A 24,207-nucleotide genomic window follows, 5' to 3' on the forward strand; every position below is an offset into this window, starting at 1 on the left:
ACATTTCTACATTTAAATAGTATATTCATATTGAAATGAACCCGAATATTTTCGGCTGACACTCGTCAGGGGTAATCGTCAGCAACTAGTAGAGAATTGGAAAGAACATTGTATATCAACAATCGTATCACATTTCTACATTTACGAAGTTATACATTTGCACATGTTATAGATACAGTGATCTTAGTATTAGCAATATATGAAAGTGTAAAATGTATGTCGAAGTTGCAAATTGATAGTAGGCCATTCTGTAAAGCTAGCAAATTATGTTGTTTTATATATTCTGTTTATCCTGGATATCTCTTCATCTGTTTATTGGAGTCTTCTTTAATAATCGTGAGAACGATGCTTCGTGTGATTCGTCCAAACGAAGCCGATAAAATGTTGAAGCAATTTCGCTATAATTGGTCTATGTATTCGAAATGAATAATGGCAGTGCCTTATAATTGTTATCAATCAATACGCATCAACACCGGCAACTTTGCACGACCGGAATTTCAGCAGGGAAATATCAGGAAACTTATTCGCGCGTGATACGGTAAAAACAACGAGTGAATCTTTCTCAAATAACAAAGCGGTGCGTGGAAGAAGCCCGTGATGTGCGCCTTGTCATTCCAATTCTTCCACAATATATCTTGTGTTAGAAAAGGTGATACCTTAGGTAGTTGGATGATGCTTTTTCATTCAAACGTGTAACTCTTTATACTAGATTGCTCTGTCGTCTTCGCGGTTGTAGCTTAACAACACGTGCTTGGGTTTGTAAGGCTATTAAAATATGTTCGTTCCCTAGGCTTAGACTTCAAATAAAAGCTTCGAAGCAAAGTGAGCAGAGATTTGAGTCGGCAGCGAAGCTCCTGAACAGGAAAGGACGTTATGTATTTTTGTCCTTGATGTTTTGCGGCATATACACCGACTCACGTTGGACAGGGAAGGTGCAGACATAGCCTTGTAAGGCTTTCTAAGTCCGCATATTCTCTCCCCGAATAGGCAATCTTGTCTGCAGGAAACAGCAGTTGTATCTAGATAATTAAATCAGCTTTTTGGACTATTCATTGGTGTTATGGTGTATTAACAACTCCAATTACTAATAAACTGATACATTTGACTAAGATAACTCATTTGTGATCTAAGTGGTACGCGGTGTAGTGAAAACAAAAACAAATTAGTGGTACGCGACCGGAAAAAGTTTGGAAGACTCAGAATGCATTGGCCTGTATTAGGAACTGCAAACGGAGATCATTCACGCGGTTGAGAATGATATCAGCGGAAGGTAGATTGATGTTTATTCGGCGATCAGATCGAATATCACTAACAAAATGAACACTGAACAGAGTGAACACTTCTGTTCAATGAACAGCTTAACTATAGCTTTACTCTACGAAGACTTATTATCAGTCGTGGACGTTATTCACCATCAAGAATCATGATTGCGATGAACAATTACGTCGAGCCTATTATATTTTTCACGTGTGCGGCTATGTACTCTTACATCACAGCAGACTCGGAATTCATATATCAAGTGAGGAGTTTGATCTCTACAAAATATAGCTCTCTCGAATTCGAAATAGCAGATAGCCCTACCAGTTTACACACGAATAGCTCGGTTATAAAATATGTGCTAAGAAACGGCAATCATGTCTTCAGAACCAGCGCCCAGCGGCCCAGCGAAAGTATACTATACACCAGTGGTCCTCAACCTTTTTGACCTCGCGAACTGGTAGAACTTCAAAACCAACGTTGCGTACCGGCGAACCTTGAAAAATCAAAATTAACCCAAAATATTATTACGACAAATGTATCCAATTCAAATGTAATATTGGGAACTACATTTAATGCTGCCTTTTCATATTATAAATACTCATACGATGTTTTGCACTAACTTTGTTTGTGATTGCTCGGTAATCGGTATGCTTTGAAAGGAATGCAACTTTACAATGCCAAGCGTCGCTTGATTGCACCAAGTCGGATTTTTACAAAGTTCGTTTAAAAGATTCCGTAGCTTTCACATGTAACTTCTCAGAAACGAGCTGTGGGCTCATATTAAACAATTTCGCACAACGACTGTGTTAGTAGGCCATGCGTGGGCTTAAATTGTCGTGACAGGGTGGCGCATTCATAAAGGGGATAAACAGCACAGGTTTAACTTCATATATCTACGTTTAGTTCGTCTCGGAATATCGTAACTTCACGAGTCAGCAGAGTGTTACATATTGCTCTGAAGGTGATGGTCCCAGTTTGCTCTCTCACGAAGCTCAAATCATCGCTAGAGACGTTTCAAGGTAAGTTTTGATGCTACGACTGAAATAGGGTTAAGGCGACGGATAAATAAATATTTAGTCCGAATTAATCAAGCCCATGTCGAGTTAGGGACTGTACTACAATTTCAAAGCACAACAACATGCATTAATAATGCAGCAATATGCTCACAGAGCTACAGTCATCAATTTCAGTAAGCAGTAAGCACTATATCCAGGATGGGATTGGGATATCGGTATCAGTTTATTAATATTTTCATCATTTCAAAACACCACAAAACAGCGATACAATGAAAAGATAGGAAGGTGTCGAAACGACTTGGAGCAGTCTTTGAAATCAGACACCCACCTAGGCCTATAGGCGAAGTAGAGAAGAGGCATGCACAGTGAATGAAAATTAAAGCAGAGAATATAAAAGGCACGCAGTATTGACCAGTAGTCCGGTCTATCTGAGCATTCCAACTAAAATCATCGGCTTCATAACGACACAGTAACCAGTTATTATGCGTAATTAGGACATAATGATATGATATGCAACCAAGCAAACATGTGATGTGTAGTTAGTTACAAAGACCTTGCAATATCATAACAGAAACATAACCAGGATATATCTAATAACAATCAAATTTTCGTTTGGATTTCTGCGCGATCGACCCACTCTTTTTTTACAATGCCTTCGTTCTTATTAGAAAACTTACGCATTTGTCATGCTTTCGCAGTTGGACTAAGCTGGCAATTACCTTGAGGGCAGTAGCTAACACCATAAGCGTCCTGGTGTTGACATCCCGGTGTGAGAAAGGTGGCCGTCGCAATACACTACTATTTCCAGTCATCGGAATGTTCTTATCATCAATTCTACTGATTGTTAACGCATATTTCAGGTGTGTGCCTACTGATCGTGATCTCAAACTGTGTGCTGCCACAGTAAGCCAGGAATTTTGTTGTAATTTTGGAAACTAACTATTAATATTTAAAATATGGCGGGTATGCAGCTTTCATCCTTTCAGTTCTGCACACCCCCGGTCTGTGTATAGTGGTATTATTCATGCAAACTGCTTCGATTCCTGATCAGTAAAGAATGTTTAACTATATTTTACGGTTTTATTTATAGATCTCACTTCAAGCTAATTATGGATGGATATTTTGATAAAGCTAGTGCTTGCAGATTGCAGAGTTATTTCGCAAATCGCGAAATAATTGATTGCCTGGACTTCAGCTTGAACAGTAAAATACAACTTTAGATTGGTAATCCATATCGAAGCAATGAATAAAGCAACTATATCTCATATCAGAAAAACAGCTCGTTGATTTAAGAAACATTCTGTTTTTTCAAAACGCTGTTTCCGCACCAAAAAAGAATTGGTCGAGTTTTTGTAGTGTGCTTCCAAATCCTATACCATGCAATAAAATTATAATGTCATTTGCATCTTCTTGGCAATGTGAACATGGCTTTTCTCTAATGGAAATTAATTTAAAAGCAGTAAACGAGAGAGACTGCTTGTAGTTGACGACGAAATGCTAATGTTTTTCAACAATACAACCTCGTTTCAGTCGTATAGTAGACTATAACATTTATAAGCACTTCCATCGCATTAACACGTGACCTAGGCAATTTTTGAAAAGGGGCGCTGGAGGAAAAAAGGTTAAAAACCACTGCAGTAAACTAACATCTTTATAACGTCTATGCGCCTCTCTAACTCACCAATCATTCGTACCATTCAATTATGGGGTAGGATTAGGGAAGAAAAGTGAAACCCATGCCGAAATTACACCTTAAATAATCACTATAACTACTCTTGGGCCTGAAGCAGAATATCTCTCTTCTTGAATGTTGCCGCATCAGTCGTCTATGGAGCATCCGGTGGTATGACGACATTGCTGAACGTCGGGACCCTTTACTTGGGCGATCACGTAGATCACAGCAAACGCGCGATGAGGTAAGGGACATGCGCAGAAAGACAACCGATTGGTAGTGACGCCATTTTATATTTTTGTTCAGGTACACGATGCTTGAAATATTTGGCGGCATTGGCGGTGGCTTGGCAGAAGTCGGCACTGGTTATTGGATAAGCAACAATGGCTTCTTGCCTACTTATCTCTTCATTGCATGTTCCACAGCAGTCGCGTTCATATTGACAATGTTTCTCAAGGAGAATCGCAATACTGGAAATGCAATACCAGTTACGGAGAGGCTGTTGAAAAATGGCCCTTCAGCCAACAAAGACCAGTCAATTAAAAATAAAATTGATGTATCATCGATTTTGACCCAACTCCGCGAAGTCTTTAGAATCTACACGACGCGAAAAGTCAAATGTGGGGAATGCGACCCTTGCGGTAAGAGTCATAAACAGGATTGACAGCAAAAGACTGATTTTGCTAACTATGTAATAAACCTCGTAAAGATTACTCATAAAAACTATTATAGACTATTGGTTCATTCGTCATATTTGTGGCGAACTATATGTCAAGACTGCCATTAATTTTCTGTAGGTACTGATTGCGTGCATGTTCACACCAAAGTAAAGAATCGCGTGTGGAGAATGTGGTTTCTCCTATTAACTCACGTATTGTACATGGCGGCAGTGGATGGCTATGAGTTATTCATCACCATGTTTCTCGTCAGCTTCCCGTTGTGTTTTACTCCTGACTTTGTGGGAATACGAGCAGTAAGACTTGGTTATTGTATCCACGTCACATATATCACGAAGTTCCTAAATTTCTGTATATTCATCAGACTTACGTGTGTTTAAACAGGGCTTGGACAGCGCTGTGATGGTCATTTCGCCGTTCGTAGTGATTTTCTATCGCTCATTATTGCATCTCAGTTATCAGAGCATCTTAGTCTTTTCAGTGACGGGAAGAATTATTTCATGCATGGGTATGTTCGTCGCGAAAGGCCCGGCCCTCGTGTTTGTAGGTAGGTTTTGATTTATGATCCAACTAATGCCTGGGCAAATATAGCTGCAGTTCATTCAATTTCAGCTACCTCCTTGGGAGCATTCACGAATTTGACGACTCCGTTCATCCGTTTGCAAATATCGAATTTGGTCTCGACCACTGAACAAGGCAAGTTAATTTTATAGTAATATATAAAATAGACAAAGTAATGCCTTTACGGGTCCAATATGTTGCTCGGAGTTCTAAGAGACTATATCATTTATGCCATTCCTATTGTTTACTGATGCCGAGGGGGCGATTATCTAGGGTTACTATATTTTGGAATCGGGAAAGTCAGAAAAGAAAATCAAAAAAGTTAGTTGATCAAGACTGAAAACAGTCGATTTTGTTATTTTTGCTAAAAAAATGGCGGAGTTGACTAAAAAAATGTCGTCACTTTCAATCGACTCCCGAATGACCCGCTCGAGCGTCCGTACTATATCTATTTATATATGTCGACTTTCAGTCGAACCTGTCCATTATCTAGCTGTAAAAGCTGTAAAGAGGGATGAATTGCGAAAAAGGGTGACATTACGGCGTCCTCGGAGGATATTTTCAAAAACCTGAAAAAGGATAACGTGGTAACCCTATAATTGTTACCCTTACTGCAGAATAAACGTCACAAATATCTTGAATAACAACAGTATCGAATAACATCATTTATATTAACCTCTATACCTATAAAATATCTTATTGATTTAACCATTTAGGTCCGGCACTCGCCCTTCTGCCCAGTATATCAGAACTTGTCAATATTTCACTTCCTGCTTTTGTTTTGACGGTTTACCCGGCGACGTTGCATATCCGGTACTCGTTTATGTGGATTGTCATGGCTGCATTTTTCTCCGTAGCATTCATTCTTGTGACGTAAGTGGAACTTAACAATTATACCGGGTATATTGCGAATATAAAGGCCGAATATTCGGACGCATTCACAGTCAAGGGGGTGTTATATTGATGGAACGCACATGGTCGATTGATCGTTTAGGCCAGTGATTCTCAACTTTTTTGACCTAACGGACCGGTAAAACCGCAAAACAGAGGCTGCGGACCGGGGAAGCTTCGAAATTCGGCCAAATTATTGTGATTACGGCGAATGTATGCAATTCAAAAGTATGAATAATGCAGACTTCGTTTAATGCTGCCTTAATAATAGTAGACCTGTTGTGCGTGACTCTATTGAAGTCTTTGCTGCAAGGCGAAGTCATGTTCAAAGCCACTGACCAGTAACTGGATTTGGAGTGTTCGGTTTCTTTCGAAAGAAATGCGACTTTGCTGTTGCTACCCTCTATGATACGGTCATATGTCGCTAAATTTTGCTTTCGCAATTAACGCATTTTGCTTAAAATGTCTTCGTTCATATTTACGATTGTTATACGAGTTGTAGGCTACTTTTAAGCAGTCTCGTGAAACACGTGCAGAATTGTGACGTACTCTAAGCCCAAAGTAAACCGTGAAGTCTATATTATGACACTATACAGAAAAATATACTGTGACAGATTTCTATATAAAATTAAAATTTGACGTTTCATTTCTACTGGACCAGCGTCCAACTTTTTGCATTTTCAAATATAGATATAAAATTCTTCTATATTTTGCGGACGGGCCGGAAAGTTGCTACGAACAGGCGGTTGAGAACCACTGGTTTAGACATCCTCCTGTCTGTTCATTGCATCGCATTGTGTCTTGCATATCGTATTCAACATTGTATGTGTCTGGAATAGATAAAATGTAGTAGCATGGGCTAACTGATTAATCGTTTAGAGCAGGGGTTCTCAACCTGGGGGGCGCGCCCCCCTTGGGGGGCGCGGGAGGCTCTCAGGGGGGGCGCGAAAAATTGACGAAGTCAGTATAGGGGGGGCGCGAGAAATTGACAAAGTCAGTATAAATTGTACGTGTCTGAACGTGTGTTTCACATCCATTATGAGAAGACGATTAATGAAGATGAAATTTATTCCATATTCAAGAAAGTTTGCAAAATACAAACTCTAGCAACCGCGCTCAACGGAGTATAGTTTGATTTCAACTTCATTTGAGCAAGTTTTTGAAATTCTTTGGAGATATAGAGAGCAATTCCCACGTGTAAGTCATTTATTGCTTCATAGCTTTGACAGTAGCCTAAAGCTTGTCGCGCCGGGCAGCTCTTGTTAGTAGCTTGCGAACTGCACTGCCTAAGACAGACTTAGATGCAACATAGGTTGCCCGGTTTCGCCCTCAATTAGGCTACTCTAAATCAATACAATTTAATTAATTTCCAAAACTGATCAAATTTAGCCTGGCAGGACGGAACGACGCCTTGCTCTCTGTACTCACTACCAGCATCAGGATTAGTCTCGGGGTGACCTACCATGAAATTAATTAATGGATGTCTTGTTCAATGTTTTTTTGTTATTTTCAAACAAGTTTGGAGAAATTTGTCAGCAATGTAAAAGACTCAACAACTGGAATGCAGATTCAAAATTGGCGTAAGATAGACCTTATGTATACTATTAGATCAGGGGTGGGCAGCCTGCGGCCGTAGAAGGGAATTGGAGCGGCCGTTGACGCCTATTTCAATTAGTATGTGTTGGCGGCCGTAGACATGCAAATTGCAATTACGAATTCACTCCCGCATTTCCGAGAGATTTTAATTAATCTTGAAATTTTCTTCGCCCTCTGCGCAATTCAACAAGACTTCATTTTTCGATTTTAATGCAGTAGCGCCCTTCTTAATCTGAGCCGGAATGGGAACTGGCAAGAAATAACAATTCGTTCACGGCCATGAAAAATTTTCACGCTCCGCGCGACAATATGCACCTCCCGGCAACTATTCACAACATTGCCACTCGCGATTTCGGTGCGCACAATAGGCCATTGTGAAAAGTAGATGTGCGAAGTTCACCGGGAATGGATATGGACAGTTTACCATAGGTATTTTGCGTCCAGATCGTTCATTGCGGCTATGCCCTGGAATGCGGCCTTACGCTACATAAGCAATCGAAATGCGGCCATGATTATCAAAAACGTTGCCCACCTCTGTATTAGATGATGTGCTCTTTTTGACATGGCGATAAATGCAAGGGGGTCAGGGGGGCGCGAATTTTTTGACCATCTCCAAGGGGGGCGCGTGTCAAAAAAGGTTGAGAACCACTGGTTTAGAGGTCGCCGAATGGCCAACATCAGTACCATGCTGTAATTGTGCTGCAATCGTGTGATATATCCTAGCCTTTCATTGTATACGCAATACTGTGGTGTTTTGAACTGATTTGAATTTGAAAATATTTATTCCGTCCGTCGCTGGCCTACAAGAAGCGTACAAGTTACGTACCGGTTGTCAATCCATGTTTACTTGTTTATTTGCTGAGAGATGCTCTGCAACTAGCGCGTAGATCGTAGCTAGACCCACTGACGTGCAATGTATAATGTACAATAATGTACTGTACGTCGTACATGCATGGCGTATGCTCGTTTTGATCACGTTTCGGACCCTATTCGGAAGCGTCCAATTTATGTTAGTCATTAAAACACCACTACGGTTGCAATTTGCAATGCCCCCGTCCCGTTACGCTGTTCATGCATGAAATATGTTTTCAGGGTGATATGGATCGCGAACAAGTTCGAACTGAGGCGTTACGCTGATCGTAATCCAACCGAACGCGAAGAATGAGGCCTACAGGATTGCGTCATCGTTTGTCAATACAGAGCGATATGCGAGAACGCGGGGCTACAAGGCTGATAAAAGGAATCGTGCGACGTGCGAACGTTCCGTCCGTGTTCGTGGCGAACCTTGAAAGCCAAGATGAACCTTGTATCGCCAAGATTTTTAGTGATTTTCTAGGATTTTGCTTGCGGGCTGTAGATCATAAATTGACTAGGTTGTGTCCCGGTTATGTGTGCATGTGCGATGTGCATGGTCTGGAAATGGGCTGAAGCGGGATATAGTCTGCCTTATTTTCCGACTCATTAGCGGTGCTAGCTGTACCGGACGCAACCTCAAGTAAGATGTGGGTCCAGTAGTGCAAAAATCGTTCATATGGCCTCCAAACATTCATTGAGCAGCGCCCAACAATACTAGGTGTGAATGCGGGTCCGATGCAGGACGAAAACTAACCAGATCCACAAGTTGTTTTATGCTCATTGCTCATGGTATATAATTCGAATTCAGTCACTACGCCATAATTGACATATTTTGAATGATACCAAGTACAATGTATACATAATACATATTTATGACTACTGCGACAATATCTTATACTTATAATAGACAGGTGTAGAGAAGAGGGCAAAAAGCACATGTTTAAAATAGATTGTTTTGAACGAATAGTGGATATATTTCGTACTACGTTCCCTCCGCAATATTTTGGACTCGAATTGTATCTAATCTACTCATGTAGATTGCTCTGGTCGGTTTGCCGTGACGACTTTTGTACGGTACTCGTGCCCTTTCCGTTATATTGTATTCTAAAATCTGCGTGATAGCGAATTCGAGTAGGATGGAGTTTAGTCGTGCGATTTGCCACATGAATACGATTCTGAACCCGTGTATATCTGCCGTGAGTCGAATCGTATGTTATGTTGTCTTAAATGCTCTATTCGGAGACATCACACGGTTGAGTGTGCCATTAGGGACATCGATTTTGTAAAGCGGATATATAAGTACAATGCGTGGACATGGACTTGGGCATAAGTCCCAGCAGTTGAGCCATCATGTCACCTAATAGGCCTTCGCCTGAGATCCGAATCATTCCGGTTACGGGTCGCGTACGTAGAGGATATAGCTGATCTCATGCGTTCGTCGACCGCATTTGTGCTGCAGTGTGTGTCAAACAAACAATACGTACGTAAAATCACTGACTAATTCGGCAAAATCCACCGCCAAGTTGCAGATGTTGCGTTGCGAAACCTACCTATTAAGGCTGACCTTTTGACTCGAGCCCTAATCTCGATAGGTAGATCGCTTCAGCATTTGTAAACAAACAAACATATCAGTATGATAGCGTAACGCCGACGCACCTGTGGTGTACGTACAAATTGACCTACTATATGTATGATATACTCGATGTCGAACAGAGTGGCAATTGCGTTGGTTGTATCCGTACGCTGCGGAGAATGAGGCTTAAAAGTATAGAGCGAAATATATGCTACAGGTACGAGGGCAAACTTATGGCTGCGACGGTGACCCCAATATCATTCACTCGATGTCATCTCTTATATGACGATTGTTCCATTGTTTGAACGATGCTTTATTCAATTTTAAACGATGATATCCATTTCCCAGTTATGCGTATCGATCAGACTATAATGATGCAATGGAGCAACGATGAAGTCGTTTACACCGCATAATCAACTTATACCCAGAGATATAATCCCTGATTGATAATCCACAGATATGAATTTATTGTATAGAGCTATATTATAGATAGGGCTGTGGTTTCTTTGAGGAAAGGCTTCGGTATGTCCGTATGTTACGCAAAATGAGTTGCATTTTATGAGTTGCGGTAATGATGGTGCGGTGTATTTCTTCATATACCGACATTGCATCATAAAAGTCAGCATTCAGCAGACCGCTTTTAAGCAGGCGGACGCCACGGGCTATTTATTCTCGCGGGTTACTGAAAACGCGCACAGGGAAAGACAGCTGATATAAAACACTAGCTAATTTCTGTTTGTGATCTATTGGCGATCTTATTTTCAAAACAATTAAACCAGAATGCGGCATAGTGGTCATATTTATGAGGAAAATCTGGATTGATAATTACGGAAAATACAGATATATGATATATATATGACGAATTCTATATATTCAGATAGACTTATACTAAGTAATTCAACAAGCATACCATGCATTCATACTTGATGTTGTACTAGGAAGGCAATTGAGTATGATTGGACGACACTCCTACGTGGAACCCATAGTCTTTTTTACCAGAGCATGCACATACACATATTTCACAATCGAGTCTCAATTCGTATATCAGGTAAGAGCTCAGTCCTATGGTGACTGTTGACTGGTGACCGGTCACCCTGTTTGAAAATTGATACCAGTCATGATTAGTGAATGCTAATATAATAAGGACATTTATAGTATTCGACAAACTCTGCTATGGCAAGTTTTTGCAACTTATGCACCTTTTTCTATGGCTTCTGGCAGCTTCCGTCTAGTGCAGAGGTCTCAAACACGCGGCCCGCGGGCCGCATGCGGCCCGCCAGAGCATTTTGTGCGGCCCGCGACGAAATTTTAAATTTTTATTAATTTGACAATATATAAGTGTCACATATATCTTTTCAGGTTGTAAAGTGAAAATTTCCTTTTAAATTGCTTCGAAAGCCGGAAACTATTCATCAAACTTCACTATCACATCAATTGCAAACGCTACCATGCAGTTGAAGATTCACTATTTCGCCACATTTCCATTTCATGTTGACAAAACCTAACCCACCTAGTGGTTCCCAACCTTTTTCGACCCATCGCTCCCTTTTCAAGGTCAATACCGATCATCGCCCCCCAAATTTTGTGTACCGAAAATTGGGCATACAAACTGTAATCACCGGCGGGTTGACTAAAAAATTTTCGGTTCGATGACCAATTTGACAGACTTTTGTAACTAAATTTCCGTGGGTTGACTAAAAAAAAAAAAAAAAAAAAAGGTCAGCCGTTATTTTCGCCCCCCGTCGCCCCCTTTGTCCATTTACGCCCCCCTGTCGCCCTTGCGTCATTTTCGCCCACGTTGGGAACCACTGCCTTAGACGATTCGTGACTGAAATTTGTGAGTTAGACTTGGACGCGACCTTTCTTAGAATTACTCAGACTCGCGCTAATTCGATGGCAAAAAGAAAAGGACTCGAGTGGACTCGGAGTGACACGGAATACTGTGAATTTGTTAGAACCCTAGACGCAACAACTAATCGCGTATCCGGGGAATAGTAATAGATCAGAAGGTCGCAGCTTGATATTTCGCTAACTAAGCAAGTAGTTATGGCAACCATTTGCAATCTGTTGGTTACATCTTAGGTCGCCAAACCATGTTATTAAGGCCACTTAAAGGTACCGAGTACCGTAGTGGCACGCTCCAACGATGTGACAACAATGGGCCGTTCGCCGTTCCGACATTTCAATCACTAGGACACATTCATTAATATATTTATATTATATTTATATTTTTTTCTGGTCCTATATTTGAAGATATTTGGCCATGAAATTAATCGCCTACTTATCAGAAGTATACCCGAATCCTGGATTTGAATTACAATGCTCTGCTCAACCTAAAATTGTTTTGGTATCAGATCAGTCTCTATCATCAATCTGTTAAATTCAAAATATTCATATTAGCAGCAAAATTATAACCCGATAGCTTTTATGATGGCATCAGACACATTAGTCCGCCCATATGGTGTCTATATCTTATAATTAATATATATCAAGTACAACAACACGTCTATTCAATTAGTTATAAATGTGATGATTCTTTTCGTGCCTGGTCTAAATTGATACAATAGTAAATCACATTTTGACGATGTGTGTTTACTGTTAGTCTGCTGCATCGGCTCACTTTCAATAGGACGCTTCATTCCCGCCAAATAAGGCCTACTTGGAAATACATAGAATACCCCTATAAATACTTCGGCCCGCGGCGTCGTCAAAACTGGAAAACTGGCCCGCGAGCACATTTGAGTTTGAGACCTCTGGTCTAGTGTGACGTTTTAAGATGTTTGTAGGAATTTGTGCGGTTCTATTCTCTTTGGTTTGCAAAACAAACACTCAAACAGCTATGGGATGGATTAGCCGCGTAGCAATGTTGACTTGCAAGCTAGAAGTTCAACAACCCCAGCCAAGTATAGCAGTGCCCGAACTAGATTAGAATTGGAATTATGACTTGGCTTTTGGCCAAGCCTGCACAAACAAAAACTGTTTGTGCCTAGTCTTTCAAGGTCAAGTTTTGCTTGTGATAGCTTTGTTAGTTAAATTGTGTATTCATAAAAGTACATATGTGGTTTTGCAAGTAAGATGCGATAACCTTGATATCTGTTCAGATGACAGTATAAAGCGGGAATGCTTGTATCCGTCACCTGTCTATGAAAATCTATGTTACTATACTTTGCTGTTTGATGTAATATGCATCCTATTGGAAAGACTTACTCGTGTATCGAAGACAAGACATTTATTATAGTCACGATCTAAAGTGTACAGTTGGAGTGTGTAGAAAAAGCCGTATTCCATTTCAGTTTGTATCCGAAAGTCACAACTTCACTCGCCACGAAAGCGTGAGTTATTGCGCTGAAAATCAAACTACAACACCGATATCCTTCTCCGATCAATCCCTGATTGTAGCTGAGGAAGTCTCACGGTAACATGGATTCATGATGTTTCATCGTGGCGTTCGGTATACCTACCATATTGAATGGGTCTAACTCTAAACCACAATCACACTTTAATACGTTGTCCAATGTCCATGCATGAACGGGGATTTTGCAGAAGGCCTCAGTATCCGAGAAGCACCCGTCCCTCATGCATACGGACTTGCACGGTGCGAAATCAATCCAGATACATGCAGTTTTTTGCAGTATAGACTATATGGTACTAGTTATTGCCAAATTAGGTTGGTCCTTGAGGAACTCGAGCACTGCAATTATGGGACCACTACGTATACCTTCGCAGACGTATTTTAGATTACTCGAATACGAACTTTTGATTTGGTGGAAATATCCGAGCTGGCAATGGTTATTGTTTAGAAAATAATTTAAATATCGTCCACATACCACTTTTGATGGTCCCAAAGAAGTCAAACAAACACGACAAACAGTCAATATTTGCCGGTTATCGTACTGTTGTGCCGACCGGAAATATGCCTATAAACATTTTGAAATAATGTTAAATGCAGTGCAGAATGAAATTGAGCCCGAATGTTATACCTGCGCATTATTTTGCTGATTATTTCTTAATAACTGCATCGCCTTTTCGATAGTGGGGCCAGTTTCAAATTATTTACAGCCATACTGTTATTGATATAGACGCCATGCATTCAATCGAGAAAAACTGTTTATCTCTTTATTGACATATAGTATTGCTGTGTGAATGTAATAGTCTTATACACATCATCCTATCATCGTGATAAAGTGAATGGAAATTTCATTAGGCCGTTCGCACCAAATTCCCGATAGATAAATATGTTTATTCAAATCCTGTAGTGCCTGAGTAGGGATGGGCACAATCGAATCACAGCTGATTCAAATCAGATACTCAAATTTTGGGTCCAATGGAATTACCACATTGATCGAAATTTACAACGGGACATTACTCAGTCGAAACGAAATTCAAAGCGACTTGCACAGTAAAGTGCATAGAATGTATTGCGAAATAAATAAATATTCCGGATAGCGGAAATCTAGTATTTAATTATAAGTCGTAAAGATAGCTGAAGCGTAAATATATCCATTTGCCAAATTGTGAAGTCAGATAATCCTTCCCATTCTAAGATATTGATTAAATTATTATTTATGAATTTAATCAGTATTATTAATATATGACAATAGGCTTCATACTTCATATCAACTCCCAACTGACACAGTATCTCGCACTATATCTGAGCGCAATATCGCCTCGTACCAGTCAGTCATTGCCAGTTATCGGGAATTGTCATGTAAAACCCCATTCGTCAACAATGTGGTTATTCCTGCTGATTCGATTCGACATGCCTGATTCTAATCATATCGCGAGGGAAATGATTCGATTCGATTTAGAATCAGTGATTGCGGTTTTTCATCCCTATGCCTGATTTGGAGACTTAGCATGAACTGAACATTTACAATACAGGGAAGATGTCCTCGGCCCGTAGCCATATATCCCCACATAACTGAGCTCTTGCTCAACAGATGGACCAAAATTGCAAACATAGTAAAGGGAATCGCGAACACCATCAGTGTATTAGTTATTACGTCGTGGAGTGATGAAATTGGTCGCAGATATGCGTTGTTATTTCCTGTCATCGGAGCGCTGGTGTGTTCGCTACTTCTCGCCATCAATATATATTGGAGGTATGTCTTATCCCGGAAGACATCCAAGTTCAATTCTGATAGGCGGACCAATTACTTTTCTGCTTTCTTTACAGGCTATCACTCATTATTTATGTGGCTGAATCATTCATTTATGGCATAACTGGAGGATGGGTGACTCTGATAAATGTTGGAACCGCATACTTGAGTGATACTGTTGGAAAATCACAGCGAGGTCATAGGTGAGAACGGACTTACACGTATGGTATGCAGCTAAGGGCAAAAATCGACATTGGAGCGAATTTACACGCTTTTACATGCAGCCATGGGCAGTCGTACTTCCAAATCACCAACTGAATCGTAGAAGTCATTGGTTTCTAGTCGGAAATTACAATATTATGTCGTAACTCCTATACCTTTTCACCAACTGGCCATATTCCTAACATTTAACTAATTTAGGGTAAGTTTTTGTTGCAGTCAAATCCGTGGAAAGTTGCATTTATTTTTCACAAAAGTTGTACTAAAAAGATGCATTTATGGACAAGCTCCTTGAAATTATTAGAGTATGATATACTCGAATCGATCCGTATCCAAGGCACTGTAGCAAAACACAGTGTTGGCGACTTCAACATAATCAATAGCCTGAAAAAATTGTACCAGTGAAACTATAATTTTCGGCGGTCTATCCTGAATGTAAGTCAAATCAGAAAAGATTTAACGACGATGAACAAATCTATTTACATATAGTGCCAAATATTTCCAGGAAAAAGTTGGTTGCATGAAAAATCAAAAAAGATGCAAAAATTTGCATGAAAAATTGAAAAAAGTTTCATGAAAAATCGAAAAAGTTACAAAAAGTTGCATGAAGAAAATGGAGAAAAGTTGCAATACGTTGCAATATAAGAATCCTCCAAACAGCTTAAAACACCATTCTACATAACTTCCGAGTATTTAGAAAGCTGCCGGAAGCTGTAAAAAAAGTTGCAGAAGTTGCAAAAACTTGCCCTACTAATAATGTTAAATAACTTCTGACGACTGTTAGCAACCTTACAGGAACGTAAAATTTTTCCTATCCAATATCCAATAGTTATTTTAAGAAGTCGATTTTTTGACCATAAAGTAATTCAACAGAAATCACCACAATGCTGAAATAAATACCCTTTATTCAGTAGGGTATGTCGCTTGTAGGCCTGGGCAAAATCGAGTATTTGATTGATTCGACCCCGAGTCAAGTAGAAAGCTTTGAGTAGATTCGAGAAGTAGTATCACATATTGTTATGTTTTCATGCATGTTTTCTGTATTACTATCAATCCAGGTTTTAAGACCCACTTTAGCGGGAAGCAGGGCCGTAACTATATATGCACAAGTAATAATTGCGGACCCTAAATTTCCAAAGACACCAATTCCGTCAGCTCTAACGGTCATGTGAGCTGAAAGTTGGTAAAACTTTGTTAGTAATACAGCCTATGCAATTACCAATATCATTCAACTAATTCAACCATGATTTTAATTTTTTTCTAGACTAGACAATAGTAGCTAACTGGGGACATTAAGAACTACTACCAGAGATATAACTTGTGGAGTGCCACAAGGCTCAGTCCTTGGACCGACTTTTTTCCTCATTTATATTAACGACATTATTAATGCTTCTTTATTCCGCACCACCCTATTTGCTGATGATACTCACCTCTTCATAACCGCCAACGCTGTCGATGATTTGCATGCATCTGTGAATAGGGAACTCCCAAAAGTGTCGAGATGGCTGCAAGCAAACAAACTAAGTTTGAATGCAGATAAGACCGAGATGCTCCTTTTAAATAATGCCAATCATAGTTTCACTGTGAACATCAATCATAAACAAATCTCCATATGTGACTCAGCAAAATATCTCGGCGTCACCATTGATGCCAAAATGTCTTGGTAGCAGCATATTGAATACACAATATCGAAACTAGCTCGGTGTGTGGAAATAATGACCCGTCTGCAATCTCTGGTTTCCAGATCAATACTACGTACCATCTATTTCTCTCTTTCCCACTCTCCCCTGCAATATGGAATCGTAGTATGGGGAAATGCATGCACAACATTTCTGCGCAGAATTCGAACCCTGCAAAACCGTGTGATACGGCTGATCTCATCTGTACCTTTACGTACCAAACTATCGCCCTACTACCGTAAGCACCGAATTTTGCAAGTTGACGAACTATATCGTTTCGAAGTATCAAAAGTCGTTCACTAATATTTTTCCAATAGTTTGACTCCTGTGTTTGATGACTTTTTCATGCCTGCTAAAAATGTCCACTCTCATTACACGAGATCCTCGTCTAAAGGAAATATCTACTTACCCCCACCCAATAGCAACCTAACTAAGAGATCTATCGACTACTCGGGACCTATCATCTGGAATGCATTACCACCACATATCCGTGAATTGCCTTATAATAGATTCAAAAAAGCCCTACTTGATCACCTCTTGTCGTTATACTGACACTGTTGCCCTACCTCGCCCAGACATTGCTTCATTGATCATTTGCTACCATCGTTTAATTTTTCTTCTATTTTACTTTTTTAACTAACATTTTTTACAGCCAGACTGTTTAGAGTCAAGTGTACCTGTTTGATGCTGGTGTGATCAGACTAGATGACCTTCACGGTCTTATCGATCATTCCTATCTAATACCGAATACTGTGCATGCATATTTTCTGTACCACCATCACTGCCGTGCGTTATGTATTTTGGTTGGATGAAAATAAAGACACTCTCTCTCTCTCTCTCACCGATAACAAGAAAACTATCTACGTGAAAACGTATGATGCAAATGGGGTTTTATCACCCTATGGGCAGCGCAGGACAAGTGTTTTGCGGGGTTAACCAAGTGCTGTTACGATGCTGGTGAGAAGACATTATCGAAACTATATTAGTCGGTGATAAAATAAATCTTAGTAACTTCGTTACACGAGCAAATCGACTCGCCTTACTTGACTCGAAGCATTACAATCGATACCGGGCTCGGACTTGAATAACCGAATAGTTTTGGCCAGCCCTACCCGTGATTGGCATTAACCGCTGTTCCCTAACCGTAATATTGTTCTGAATGTTAACTGCTGACAAATTCGCATACCAGTAATCGTGCGGTCCGCAACCGCGAAGTAACTACATTCGATTCATAGACATAGCAATTAGCAACTATCAGGGCGGTAACAGCACTTCGTCAGCCCCCCACCAAAAATACGTTGGTCTTCGGCCCCCATAAGGTGATAAACCAAACTTATGGGGCATCGCCCCCAAGCCCCCCTATCCCGATATCTTTTTGCCCCTATATCCCCGCCAAATTTGTTGTACTGTTTAGTTAGTCGACTTATTTCGTATAAACCGCGCCAAGCGCTAAAAAATTCTCTAATTCATGATTGAATCGGTCAATATGATCGGCAATTACATATATATTGCTGTCAATTTTTTAATCTCTCCTCTCTCATGTAATCAGATTTACCAGTAGAGCTGAGTGATGTGTCTTGGAAAATGTAAGGCCCGTAAATAATAATTAAACAAATTAGGGCGGACCCGCAGGTATAATGACTTCTTTACGTGATAGTATTTCGTGGCCTGTCTGCTATGTCAAAATATATTGAAATCGCCCAAACGTACTAAACTAAAAGACGCACACGAATTCAAATTGGTATTTCTGCACTGGCAAATAATTTTTCTCTGCGGGATGATATTTGTCTTGTGGGGTTCAGATTGCCAGGACAGGAACATTTGACGCCAGACATTTAGGCACCTATGGACTATTAAACATATATGTATGTATATATATTAGGGTTACCATATTTTGGAAATCTTAAAAGCGGACACTTTTTCAAAATTTTCAGACTTGCAATACCGGAGGAAAATCTTGAAAAAATGGTAGATTTTTTCCACTTCGTGGTCGATTGACTAAAGAAAAAGGTCAGCTCCCGAAATAGCCGCCGAAGCGTTAGTTCATTGCTGATTTACTGCATCTCAGTCGAATTTTGCCCTATATATCACCAAAATTCTCAAAAAGAGGACAAAATCTCAGAAAAGAGGACGTTTGGGGGTCCTCCGAGGCCACTTTCAAAAAAGTAAAGAAAGAGGACAAATCATCTTAAAAGAGGACGTATGGTAACCCTAATATATATATCGAAGTTTGCGATCAGCATAAGGGCGGTCCTTTTCCGTCAAGGTTTTCTCGTTCTGGCACACTTCTCGGAGTCGCATGTTACGTGGCCTAAAACTTCATAAGTCTTTCTGCGTCATGGTGTGGTAATATCCGACGCCGAAATGCCCATTTCTATAACTCATGCATATTTTTACTCGGGGGAAGGGTACCCAATAAACAAGAAACTTGACATCATTAAATCGCGCGCATCGCGAAACATTTTTGAAAAAGTTGCATAAATTTCCAAAAAATACTCTATAATTTATGTTAATTCACGAAAAATTTTGGGCCCCCTTCGAGCACGCCCCCCCCCCCTAATTGGGGTGTTTGGGGTGTGGCAGTTACGGTCCTGGCAACTATATGTTCAGGTACACGATATTGGAAATGTGCGCATTATTGGGCGGCGGACTAACCCAGATCGGAATGGGATATCTTCTCACAGACTATGGCTTCTTACCCCCGACCATATTCATCACATGTTGCGCAGTCATTGCGCTAGTACTCACAATTCTCCTAAAAGAAAGTCGTATGAAAGCGAAGGGAGAGGACAGCTCTGGGAGCTGCGATGAACTAGGCCTGAAGGAGCACCCGTCGGTGGCAAAAGCCGATAAAGCAGAAAAAGGACATCGGACTAAAAAATCCGAAACCGGATTAGTGACAATTTTGACCCAGCTTCGCGAAGTGTTCCGGATATACACTTCCAACTCTGCTCAATGTGAAAGCTGTGATAAGGAAGGTATACTGTGGCACCTTAACCCAGGGGCGGTTCGGATCCACGATACCGCTGTGTCTGCCGCTTTACTAAAGCTTTAATTGCGGATTCGCTTATTTGAACAGGAATTGACTGTACACATTGTGATGAATCAAAAAAGAGAGTGTGGAGACTCTGGCTTTTCCTGTCCGCATATGTTGTTTATATGATTGCGATCGACGCTATAGATATCTTCATAACAATGTTTCTCGTCAGCTTCCCGATCTGTTTCACACCAGCCCAAGTTGGGATCCAGACGGTGAGTCAGTAGTCAGCGTATACGTAGACATAGTCGCTCTTGAATACAATTTACTCAGGGACTGGAGTATTCGATATCGATATTGGCACCGCTTTTGATTTTCGTCTTTCGTTCGGTGTTGAAGTTCGGCAACCAGACAGTGATATTGTGTGCGATTTTAGGTAGAATAGTTTCATCTGCGATCATGTTCTTCGCTGTATCTGCAGCGGGGATTTACATAGGTAAGCTATCATTGTATAGGTTGCGATATTTTGCTAGTGATATGAAAGAGTCGATAGCGGAAACGTAATTGTGAATATTGCCAATTCAGGAATTTCCAAATGCGTCTCATGCAATTTGCTAGTAATTAAATTTTGGCTAGCGTCTGCATAATCTTTATGTATACTGATTAAGTGCTGAGTGGCAAATGTTCTTGTTTCCATGATAAATAGCCTACGAATTGCTGTGTCTAAAACTATAACCTATACTCTGCAATTTATGTTCAATCCAATGCGTACTCTTGGTATTCCAATTCTAAGTATGTGTTTACATCTCTACAAGTCTACATGGATAACATATTGATAGGACGAAAAGAAGCAATTATTTTAAATGTGGTCTACAATGTTAGTATATGCTAGCTGTAATTTGCTACCAATTACAGTCTCCATACCTTGGTACCACCTCGCTCTTTACCCTTACTATTTTTTTGTGAATACCGTTATCGAAAACGGAAAGTATTTGGATTTTAGTCATCTTCGTACCTTTCAGGAACGGCTGTGGATTTGTTCGGAATTTTGACGGCGCCATTCATACGAGTTCAAATTTCCAATTTATTATCTCCAGCGGAGCAAGGCAAGTCAGACGTTCCTGAGCCCGATTACTTTTACCGATTCATTCAATTAATAATTGCGGTGTTGAACGGCGAATTCATATTTACTACAGAATGAAATGGTTTTATCGGCAATGAGCAAATCACAGAGCTTGAAGATTTAAAAAATAGATATAATCAATTACAGTCATTAGAGGGCATTATAACATTATAAATACATGGCTAGAATATAAAGGCCTGTACAGCGTAAATATTCTTCTAATTTATAGTAGCCGACATTACAAATTGCGCTTGCTTGACAGGTCCTGGTCTTGCTCTAGTACCAAGCATTGCGAAGCTGATAAATATCCCGGCGCAAGCTATAATTCTGACGATTTATCCTGCGACACTGTATATTGGACACTCCTTCATATGGGTTGTAATGGGAGCTCTTTTCATCATGGCTTTCATTCTCATGGCGTAAGTTATAAAAACATGTTTTTGATATATATACTTCAGGTGCGGAAATATGAGAGGGTCAACATCTTATGCATAGACAGACATCCTAACACCGACAAGTATATTGTAACGCACCGAAAAAAATCTGTATATGTGTCACAATGTATATTCAAAATTAGCGAGGGGCAAGATATCTGCTTAGCCCGAGATTTACACTATTGGATGGCGCGAATGATCACCGATGGATCAAGATCATTTCAAGTTGTTATGACTTCTCTCATTTCAATTGCAGATGAAAGGAATTATATGCAGTCATAATAACGGACAAATATCGTCACAGAAATATAATATTCAAAAATATGGTCCACCACGTAGGATAATACATGTTGTAAATTATATACTCTTTCTTCAAGGATTGTATGGTTGGTTGACAAAGTTACAAAAAAATCAAGAGATTGCCCGGCTGAGGAAAAATGCAACACCGATGACGGATTCTGAAACGAGAAAAAGATTGGGCATCATCAACATGCTATCGCTCATGCAATTTGCTGGCATTGATCCAAATTATTGTCTCTGTTCGTTACGTATTATTATATAACTACACCGCAACTTTGATGAAGACCAATAACATGTTTTTTGCGCCAAGTCACAGAAATTCTCAAATTTCGTCAGAGGAACGTTGTTGAATGCGGATTGCGATGTTCATATTAGTGACATTCGCAATGAATGTCATCTTGACTTTTACTAGGAGTATAATTATTTCCATTGCGTCGTAGTATACCATTATGAAATACAACCTTGTTTATAAGTTGTTTTCCTTTACTATTAGGGTTATCATACTTCCTCCTTTAGGAGGATTTGTCCTCTTTTTTTCAGGTTTTTGAAGATGTCCTCCGAGGACGCCCAAATGTCCGCATTTTTGGGAATTCGTCCTCATTTACAGCTTTTATGACGCTAAATAGGAAATACGTGGTTCGGATTTTACTCCACAATTCTAAGTCTGAATATTTTGAAAAAGTATTTTCCTTTCCCGATTCCAAAATATGGTAACTCTATTTTCTATCCAATATTTGGGCGAAATCAAGGCTATAAGGGTCAGTTCAGTCTCGTTCCTTAATCATTCCATCATTTCAAATCACCGCACAATATTGCGATAAAATGAAAAGAAAGAACGGGTTCGAAACGACTCTTGGTAGCCTATCAATCAACACCCACCTTGGCTCATCGCGCCCTTAGAACGTGTAAATAAGATGCTGGCATACATCATAAACCCAATAAATAGGAGTAACAGCAGAAATAGACTACATAAGAAGAACAGCAATTAAAATAACATAGCATATTATGTGTCGGATGGCCAAATAGATATGTAAAAATAGTCGTCATGTAATCTCGACCGGGACCCACGATATTCGAATATCGTAAGCCCTGCTCGACCTCATGGACAAGTCTTCATTCAATAGGATCTACTTTTTTTTATATCTTGCATGTGGATACTGGACAGCCTGGTGATCCGCCATACTTGTTAAAGCGATGCGTCCTATTGTACTATACAAGTCAACATATCGTAGGTGAAAAACGGGGACGCACGTGCGTTGCACTTACGCTTTAGACTCCGAAAGGAAGAAAAAGAACTGGTGTCACCAGAATCATATATCCGTGGGCAGATGGTAGGCCTACGCGTCACTACGGAAAGTGTATGCAAAGCTACAGATGGGAACCGGCATAGAAATTTAAGGGGGTAACGTTCGAAACCGTTACAATTAATTAAGTCTAGGTTCCATCCTTATTGTACCGCGTCTTTATTTTTAAAAAGAATAAGGCACATAACAAAAAGATAGATCATTTTTTTCGTCTCGCTTCCAGTGAAGGGCGAAAGAAAAGAGCAAGGGATGTTGTTTACAAAAGAGACAGCGGATAAATCAAGATCGTACGCTGATACAGCGGACATTAGGCCGAGATGGATGCCAGATTGAGAGACCGTACCCGTTTCATTCTTCCATCCATCGCACTGTGTCCTGTGTAATCGCATTGTGAAGTCTGTGCCTTGGGCGGATAAATATGATGGAACCGCCGATTAATTGTTGCCCGTTGGTACACGCACTAACATATCTATCTGTATCACCAACAAGAAAGTAATTTTATTCCTTTAAAAATTATTCCGCAAAATATAGTTTAATGAGCTTCTTGGCGGTACAGATCTTCAATATATTCTACTAGTTGCTGACGATTACCCCTGACGAGTGTCAGCCGAACATATTCGGGTTTATTTCGATATGATAATTTAATTTCGATAATTTCGATACAATTATGAAAAAAAGGAATGGTCGAAACGACTTAGAGCAGGGGTGGGCAATTATTTTTCTCCGCAGGCCAAATCAGAAGTAGAAAATACGATGGCGGGCGGAGTGAAAATTTTAATTTAATTAATTAATTTAATTATTTAATTTAATTTTTTTAGCTATATCCTCCAGCGCATTCTAATTTTATTTCTGAATACATTGTTAATAAATGCTGCTGAGTGTGTTGATGTTAGGTAATGAGATAGGGACGATTGGTTAAAAAATATCTATTTACCGTCATGATTCGAAACGATGTTAATCATGATACGTTT

The 24,207-nt window shown here is 40.0% G+C and overlaps 2 protein-coding genes across 2 annotated transcripts; both read left to right on the top strand.

Annotated features, from left to right (window-relative positions):
* The first annotated feature begins 131 nt into the window (after positions 1-131).
* Positions 132-9,638, top strand: LOC145449460 (lysosomal proton-coupled steroid conjugate and bile acid symporter SLC46A3-like). The gene is made up of 10 exons (XM_080327825.1): positions 132-1,519; positions 2,164-2,279; positions 2,975-3,136; positions 4,067-4,192; positions 4,255-4,589; positions 4,746-4,921; positions 5,010-5,172; positions 5,238-5,321; positions 5,903-6,059; positions 8,766-9,638. Exons 1-10 carry the CDS (start codon positions 1,424-1,426, stop codon positions 8,836-8,838), a joined length of 1,488 nt encoding a protein of 495 aa, XP_080183951.1. The 5' UTR covers positions 132-1,423; the 3' UTR covers positions 8,839-9,638.
* Positions 9,639-9,772: 134 nt separating this feature from the next.
* On the top strand, positions 9,773-22,404 carry LOC145449459 (lysosomal proton-coupled steroid conjugate and bile acid symporter SLC46A3-like). The gene is made up of 10 exons (XM_080327824.1): positions 9,773-11,149; positions 13,395-13,516; positions 15,042-15,203; positions 15,278-15,403; positions 19,709-20,076; positions 20,178-20,350; positions 20,409-20,571; positions 21,098-21,181; positions 21,461-21,617; positions 22,010-22,404. The coding sequence occupies exons 1-10, from the start codon at positions 11,054-11,056 to the stop codon at positions 22,092-22,094; spliced, it is 1,536 nt and encodes a 511-aa protein (XP_080183950.1). The 5' UTR covers positions 9,773-11,053; the 3' UTR covers positions 22,095-22,404.
* Positions 22,405-24,207: the final 1,803 nt, after the last annotated feature.

Source organism: Botryllus schlosseri, chromosome 11 (genome assembly GCF_051294905.1).
Source record: "Botryllus schlosseri isolate E-star chromosome 11, Bs_hap1, whole genome shotgun sequence".
In the NCBI taxonomy this organism is placed as follows: domain Eukaryota; kingdom Metazoa; phylum Chordata; class Ascidiacea; order Stolidobranchia; family Styelidae; genus Botryllus; species Botryllus schlosseri.